Below are 8906 nucleotides of genomic sequence, written 5' to 3'. Positions count from 1 at the left end.
GCGTCGCGCCATTCCGGAAAAGCAACTGCTTGAGAGTAACAAGTAGGCTCTGTGGTGGTATTGAGAGCATAAAATTGTTCACCGGTACCTTGAGTTTTGCGCCGTGTGCGCATAGCGTGCCCAGCTTGCTGGTCACTTGGAGGTTTACGACGCTCGCGTCCTCTGTTAGCTTGAGTACGACTAGTAGTAGTCTGGATGCTCGCCGATAAAGAGGGTGCCTGTAGAGTTAACGGCGGTGGATTTTGTTCTGCCAGTGTATGATTATTTTCTTGCCCGGGTAAAGGCTGAGAAAGTACTGGACCAACTCCCCACGGTGTATCACCCGGCGAACCAACCTGCAAAGTGGATTTAACAGCAAAGGGAAACAGCGTCTCATCAAAGCGGACATGTCGGCAGATAAAAATAGCCCCCGTGTCAAGATTCATGCAACGATAACCACGAAAAGAAATGGGGTAACCGAGAAAGACGCATGAGGCTGACCGATACTCAATTTTATGATGATTATAAGGACAGAGATATGGGTAACACTAACACCCGAAGACACGAAAGAAGTTATATGAGGGCTGAGTTTGAAATAGTCTGAAATGTGGAGTGTAAAAATTTATGGCAGACGAGGGTAGGCAATTTATCAAACACGTGGCTGTTTCAAAAGCATAGTCCCAATATTCATGTGGTGTGGAACTATTAGCAAGCAGGGTAAGACCAGTTTCCACAATGTGCCTATTACGACGTTCTACACGCCCGTTTTGCTCGTGGGTTTAAGCGCATGACTTTCGGTGAACAATACCAAGAGTTTTAAAGCGTTTGTGTAACTTTATGTACCCACTACCTAAATCGGACTGGATGGCTTTGATAGAACGTGAAAATTAACGTTCTACCATCACCCGAAAAGAATCAAATATATTATATAAGTCCGATTTTAGCCGTAAAGGGTAAAACCAGCAGTAGCGAGAGAAATCGTCAACAAACAAAACAAAGTACCGTGCTCCGGTAGACGACATAACCGGAGACGGACCCCAAATATCTGTAAACAGCAAATCTAGGACATTGGTGCTAGTATTAGGAACCCTATCTAAAGGATAACGTGCAGATTTGTCTAACTGACACGCTTTACAGATTTTTGGAGTATGTAAATTATTATTCGTTACAGGACACTGTTTTAGGACTCGATGCAGGACTTGAGTGTGAGGATGCCCAAGCCGTTGATGCCAGACTACGGAAGAGGCTCGAGCGGACAGAAACGCAGAATGAAACTTCGGTAGTGGTAACTTGTAGAGACCGCCCACCGTGGAACCCTTAAGAAGAACCGCCCGTGTGTTGCAGTCCTTCACAAAGAAACAATCATTATGAAACTCAAAGAACACGTTGTTTTTATTAGTAAATTGAAAAACAGATAATAGAGGTAATGATAATTGCGGGACACATAGAATATTAGACATGGACAGATTTTTAGAATGAGAGGGAACAATTGCATGCCCGACACGGGAGACTTTCAAACCTGCTCCATTTCCAACCTTTAGCACATCACCACCTGTGTATACATCCGAATGATCTAACATACTATCATCTGGCGTAGCGTGAGATGTAGCACCCGTGTCAGGGTACCAATCTGACCGGGTGACCGACGGTGAATCAGTGCCAACCGCAACATTAGCAGAAGGGGATGGGCGATCAGCATATCTTTTAAAACAATTAAGTGCTGTATGCCCATATGATCTGCAGATCTGGCACCTAGGAGAACCACCACCACGATTACCACGCCCCTGATTGCCACGGCCACGCCATCCTCGTCCTCTGCTGTTGGAAGTCTGACGGCCACCTCCGTCGGAATGTCCTCTGCCACGACCCGCATACAAAGCGGATGGTGACTGCGCCGGAGAGACGGATTCAGAGATCGCAAAATCGTCTGAATGGATGAACTCTTGATTGCAGAGGTGATCCGCCAACTGCGTCAGAGTGACCGAAGCCGATGAAACCGTCAATGCACTCGCCATGGACCTGTACTCCGGCCGTAATCCACGCAGGGCGTATAGAATCTGTTCATCGGAAGACAATGGACGGCCGGCCAACGACAATGCCTCAACAATCACCTGAGCTTTGCCCAGATACTCTGCCGGCGAACTGTTGCCCTGTCTAAGGGTCTGGAATTCGCCGAGGAGGCTTAAGCAACGGCTACGAGAAGAGGAGGCCAATGTGGATGTAATCGAATCCCAAACTGCCTTCGCCGTATCCTTGCCGATCGCAAGGTACATGACCTCATCGGTGAGCGAGGAGATCAAGAGTGACAAGATTGACTGATCTTGTTGAACCCACGCATGGTACGCTGGGTTCGTCGGCTGTGAAGACGCTGGTGAGGCAGAGTCGCCGGCGGGGACTAGGGATGCCGGTGGACATGGATTAGATCCGTCGAGAAAGCCTAGCAATCCCTGCTCGCGGAGGAATGACACGAGTTGGGTGCGCCAATGCAGATAGTTCCTCGTCGTCAGCTTGACTGGGACGAAATGGTGAGCCGCCGTGAGGGCGGTCGGTGTCACCGGCGGAGGAACGGCAGGGGAGACGGCAAGAGTGTTGGTTGCGGCGGGTTCGGCGGTCATTTTCGTAAAGTGGGTGGTGTTTAAGTTTGGTTACGTATTGGGATGTTTCGGGAAGGAAAGAAACAAAGAAAACGACGGCCAAAAGGAAACAAACAAAACAAGAAAGGAATTTTCCACCTTTCGCTTCTGATACCAGATTAGAGTAACGGGTTTGAATTTCTCAACTGAACAGAGAGAGAGGGAGAGTCCTCTTAACATAGCTAACCTGAGAACTCTCCTAACATACAGGTTATTGTTAAAAGACTAAGTAATAACAAGAACTATATAATATAAAAACAATTACAAATAATAATATGGTTCACATGCATTCACACATTCAAAACTCTATATTCACAGGTCCTATACTCCATATTCACACATTATAGGGCTACAAGTTGCTAGAACTTCGTAACTCTATTACAGATTCACACATGCATAACTCTACATTCACGATTTCTATACTCCATATTCACAATTTGAAACTTCCACATTCACACATTTCTAGGCAACTCTACATTCACACAATCATAAGTCTACATTCACGATTTATATACTCTACATTCACACTTTGAAACCTCTACATTCACACATTGTTGGATAACTCTATATTCAGCAATATGTTTACTAATTTAAAAAAAAATAAAAAAAAAAAAGACGACAAAACGACGTATGTAGTTTTGGACCCAAGTCCACCTTGCAAGGTGGACCTGGGTCCATAGCATAATTTGCGATTTATAACCCATTAGGCCATCCTCAATAGTTTAGGTTTTTTCTACAGTTTTTTGTGGACTCCAACATCCACCTAATCATCCAGTATCTCACTTAATCCGAAAAACTCCTTCTTCCAATTAGTTTTAAGTTTTTTCTCAATTTTTTGTGGACACACCATAATTATCTTATATTTTAATTATTTCTTTATTTATTTGAATTATAAATTTATAATTGTAATGAAAATTAGTTTTTTTTTTAAAACAACCAAATAATTGTATTAAATTAAACCAGCAATAATGTCAGGGGGGACATGATCCCAAAACAAAAAACCAGCCTGTGAAAAGGCCAAAGTAGCAAGAGAGTGTGCCCCTAGATTAGCAGACCTAGGAATTAAATGTACTGAACAATGAATAAAAGAAGACATAATAGCCTTTGAGGCTTGAATGGAAAATGCGATGTATGAGTAAAGATTAGAATGCGAAGATGATAGCAGCGCCTGGAGATTTGCGCAGTCAGTGTAAAGCTTCACCTGTTCAACACCCCGCGCTCGAAGCCACGAGAGGACCTCCTTGCACGCCATGGATTCTGCCATCAAAGGTGAGAGACAACCTTGGGTTCGGCCACTGAATGCTGCTGCATACACACCGCCCGGCATGTAGAGAACCGCACCAGCAGTGGACATCCGTGTAGTATGCAGATAACCTGCGTCGAAATAACAGCACCAATCACCATTCTGTGATTGAGCAGCACCGGCAACCTACACTGTGTTCGAATGAGTGTGGACTGCTGGCGTCGGCTGATGTGCTCGGTGAACATGATGCACCTGCTTCCATGCTTGTAGCGCCGCCTCCGCCCTCCGCGAAACAGCAGCTGGACGCGGCAAGCAACCCTTCCATACTGCAGAGTTCCGTGCTATCCATATGTGATAAACGACCGCTACTGCAACAAGAATATCCTCCATCGTAAGCATAGTCATAAGGTTAGAGAACCACATAGCAAAATCATTTTCCTGCAAAGATGGTATGGTAATAGCAGCTTCATGCCAAACCAATTTAGAGAAGTCACACATGACAAGGGAGTGCATAACATTCTCATTGGTCAATCCACACATTGGGCATGTTGGTTGCACATCTACTCTCTTTAAAATCAAGTTGGTAGTAGTGGGTAAGACATTGTTTAGGGCTCTCCATAAAAATGTTTTCCATTTGGGAGGGGATTTAATTTTCCAGGCAGCCAACCACTTATCAAAAGCGCCTAAATGGTCGCTAAAATCATCACACATGCGCCTATAACCATCTTTCACAGTATAACAACCCCTTGGGTCACCATGCCAATACCAAGAGTCCTCATACTCAGGGCTAATAGGGATGCTCAAAATACGTTCCACATCTTAGGGCTGAAAAATGTCCTGTAATATAGATTGATCCCATGTATTAGTAGCTGGGTCAACCAATCCAGAAACCAAAGAACCATTTAACCCTGGAGGCATGTGAGTCTGGACCATTGGGCTTGGATCATCAGGGAGCCAAGGATGACCCCATATCAATGTCGTGTCTCCATTCCCAATTCTCCGTCTTACCCCAGAACAAATTAACTCATGAGCAGCCATAATGCTGCGCCAACAAAAGCTTGGGCAACCCCCTATGGTTGCATCAACAAAAGTAGATTTAGGATAATATCTGGCCTTATAGATCCTTGCAATCAAAGATTGGGAATTAATTAGGAAACGCCAGGCTTGTTTCCCTAACATTGCCAAATTAAAAGCCCTCAGATCCTTGAAACCAAGACCCCCATACTTCTTAGGCACACATAAACGGTCCCATGCCATCCAATGAATACTCCTGTCTTCCCCAGAGCCCCACCAATACCGATTCATAGCCCTTTCAATTGACTGACAAACCGACTGCGGTAGCAGAAAGACACTCATTGAAAAGGTTGGCATAGACTGTGCCACACTTTTCAATAACACTTCCTTTCCAGCCCGAGAAATAAGGCGCTTATTCCATGAACTAAATCTCTGCTTAATTTTAGTTTAAATAAACATAGCTACATTTAATTAAAATGATAACTACAAATATTTAAATTAATTTTTGTTGGTTCTCAATTTATTTTAATTATTTTTATTTTAATTATAATTAAATCATTCAAAATTTAATTCTAAAATATATATTACATATTTAAATTTTGTTAAAAATTTAAAACAAAAAATAATAAAACAATAAAAAAACAAACAAATTAAAAAAAAAAAAAGATAACTAAACTAGCGGAACAAAAAATGAAAAGAAAATTAGAAAAATAATACTCCTTAATAAACAAGGATTGAGCGGCCACTCTCAATCTACCAAGCTACACGCGCCCGCTTGGGTGGACAATGAGACGCACTTATGCGTCTTACTACCATTTTTTTTTTAGTTCTTGCAAAAATATTTGATTTGCAGGACAAAGATTTTAGAAAAAACTCACCCTCATATTTGTTAAAAATCACATGGTTAGATTTTTACTATTCCAAAAACTCACAAACATCTACGATTGGAGAAGGCCTTAGGGTTTTAAAGGTGCCAGTATAGCCTTTTTTATCCTAACCTACCATTAAGAATTAATTTTATTAATAAAATTAAGTCATTGTTCGATAACAACGTACTTATATATCACACATCTCCAACCCTCTCTATATTGCATCAAGATGATTTGGTATGACTATCTAGGTTCACAGTCAAACTGGTAACGTGTAATATTGAAACACTTTCAATATTATTTAAGAATGTAATTTATTCTTAAATTACGTATATGTCATGATGAGTAGCATTTAGCAATATGTCATTTTATTTATTTATTTATTTTGAAAACTACCCAATTAACAATAAAGTGAGATCAATATGAACCTTTCAATTACAATTATTGTGCAATACAACCCTTCCATGCAACACTTGTTCCAACCAGGTAAAAGTTATGGTCAAATAAGTCAGACTCATCAACCCGACTATATAGTATATTCAATAATCATAAGTTCATAACATACATGAACTATAACTTCATTACACTCTATCCATAAATTCTTATTATTATATTATTAAATGACTTGGAACATCCTTGTTATTTCAAGGTCATGGATCCTTTATTGAGCACACATATGTCCCCATACAAACCAAATTAGAGCAACCAGGTACACTTATCCTACCTTGATAGGAAGAAGAAGTAAATTACTGACAAACATTAATCCAATTAACGTACAAGACAACCATTTTGTCTCAAGTCAAAGGATTGGTTGCACAATTGTAACTAACAATGAATCGATAACTCGAAGGTAATCCCATGCGATTCGTTGTTTGTTAGTCATTGTTTAGTAAACTTGTTCTACTGTCAAGTAACCACATGTCCACGCTTCTTATGTTAGATGAAATGATATGAGACTCACTACATCAAAATAATAAGTTCGAAGGTTTGCTAGTCTTGATGAAATTCTAATATAATGCTCAATTAGAATTCCTATTACTAGGAACATTTTATAATGTTTTATTTATTAATTAATTGTTCATCACTCATATTCTTTACTATTAAGAATGAGTTACTCATGACTCATGAGTATGGATTAAATAAAAATTCCTAAAACATATTGACGGTAAATCCATAAATATGTTACCGAATAATATTTAGAAAGTAATTAGAGTTGTATTGGTTAGAGTGTTGAGTACATACAAGAATTAACATGTCCTTGCCTAATGAAAGGTTTCCTACTTATACTAATGCATGCAACGTCTCTCTACTCAAGTAATGGTTTACATAGTAAAAAATAATTATTGCAAATGTAAGTTTTTTGTGAGGTCCACAAATCTACAAATGAATTGAAGGATATTATCGTTTTTTTTTTAAATTTTTCCTGACAATTTTTTTTTTTCATTTTTTCCACTTTTTCCCGCTCCCTTCTATTCCCATATGACACTGCAAAAATCATCAAAAAATCATAATTATTGTCGATGTTCTTAGCTAGTATAATTCATGACATTATAAATTTATTTTTTATCTAATATTTAATTTAATGTATAATAAGACTTTCTAAACAATCTCCTCCGCACAAATCCTCTCTCCCAATCCTAAAATCTTTCCTTTTTCACCTAGAATATTGTCAAGCATATCTAATGTGCACATTTTAGTCAGATATTTTTGGGGTATAATATCGCTTTTGGAAAAAAAAATATTTATACTTATACATAACTATGCTTTATATTATTTCATTTTATTGTGCCGTAAAATTAAAAGAGTGATATACATCTTAAAGTAGAAAATATATCCATTTTTGGAAAGCAATACGAAAAAATCTTAGATGTGACAATTATATTAACTATTAAAATAAAAAAAAAAGTATACTGGAGAATAAATAATAAATAAATAAATAATAATAATAATAAGAATGGTGCCCACTGACAAAGTGGCCAAGACCACAGTTTTTGCAATCAAAAGCAATGCAATTTTGTGTTCATGTTCTTTTTATATAATAATAAACTTTTTCCACGTGGTTTCATTTTTTAATTTAATTTTAAAAATTATGGGGCCCTCGAAGCATTGCTTTCCGACACGTTGCATGATTAATAGGGAATAAACAATAATTAAATATTGTTTGATTTATATATGTTTAATTAAGAGAAAGAAAAATATAATATTGGATTGTGATTTACGTCAGGAAGCGTGGTTTGTTTGTTTGCCCAGAAATCTTATTTTTCAACTAATTGTGGTGATTGAAGCTAAGCCATAAGAAAGAAAGGTTTCTTGCACCTAACTTATCCACTTTTTTCCACCTATATGTATGTATTGCATGCAAAATATGGAATTGCAAGCAATGTAAGATAGCAGCTTGCTAGGACCAATTGGATTCAAGTTTAAGCATGGTATAGTATGTCTATTTTGATCACTACAAAAAAAAAAAAAAATAAATAAAAAATTGAATCTGATTATTGTACAAGCATCATGATCGGCTTGATAAAATGGAATTATATTCACAGTGAATTTGTGACGTTATTGAGGAAATTATCAGTTGCTTTGATTTACTTGAAAGTTCATAGTCGCTATCCAAATGTATGTTCTAAATGAAGTCCGCCTTGTGATCCAAGTCGCTAAAAAATCACAATAAAGTAAACTTGCATAGGTTGTCCATAAGTTACCGACTCAAATACAAAAAAAGGTCAATAAACAGTTTTTACGAGGATCGGAGTCAAGCATAGAATCATGTAGTTACCAAGTAAAGTGTCCAATCAGTTGCTATCCACCCTTATTAATGCATCTATTAGTTGTATTTAATTATTTATAGATTATAGATGGTTGATAAATTTAATTATCTGTTTTCACTCCTCCCCGACTTCATCCAGACAACTTTTTACCATTATCTATCAGATCTCTTCTTGTTAGCATTAGATGTTTTCTTTCATTAGAATATGAGGATTTCTCACATCTACCATTGTAATACTTGATTTCTAGTCTAAAGAAAATTCTTTTTTCTTTAAAGAAAAAAATTAGAAGAGAAAATTATATACTCCGTATTAATTTTGTGAATAGTATTTTAACTACTTCTCACAATTAAGAAGTTTGATGCTTCGATCACCACTAGTATTGTGTGTGTTTTCTTTTCTT

The 8906-nt window shown here is 38.1% G+C and overlaps 1 protein-coding gene across 1 annotated transcript; it reads right to left on the bottom strand.

Moving 5' to 3' along the window:
- Positions 1-3561: 3561 nt before the first annotated feature.
- Positions 3562-4395, bottom strand: LOC116003992. Its single transcript, XM_031243934.1, has 2 exons — positions 4108-4395; positions 3562-4017 (listed from the first exon to the last, which is right to left on the bottom strand). The coding sequence occupies exons 1-2, from the start codon at positions 4393-4395 to the stop codon at positions 3562-3564; spliced, it is 744 nt and encodes a 247-aa protein (XP_031099794.1).
- Positions 4396-8906: the final 4511 nt, after the last annotated feature.

Source organism: Ipomoea triloba, chromosome 14 (genome assembly GCF_003576645.1).
Source record: "Ipomoea triloba cultivar NCNSP0323 chromosome 14, ASM357664v1".
NCBI classification, from domain to species: domain Eukaryota; kingdom Viridiplantae; phylum Streptophyta; class Magnoliopsida; order Solanales; family Convolvulaceae; genus Ipomoea; species Ipomoea triloba.
The sequence above is the reverse complement of the archived record's forward strand: the minus strand, read 5'-3'. Positions and strand labels throughout refer to the sequence as shown.

Bases quoted from the DNA above. Each gene is read 5' to 3' on its own strand.
- LOC116003992 (XM_031243934.1), bottom strand. From the start codon at position 4,395: ATGTGTGGATTGACCAATGAGAATGTTATGCACTCCCTTGTCATGTGT. The intron at 4,018-4,107 runs GTGCATCATGTT...GCTCAATCACAG, and splicing joins CGCTACAAGCATGGAAGCAG to AATGGTGATTGGTGCTGTTA.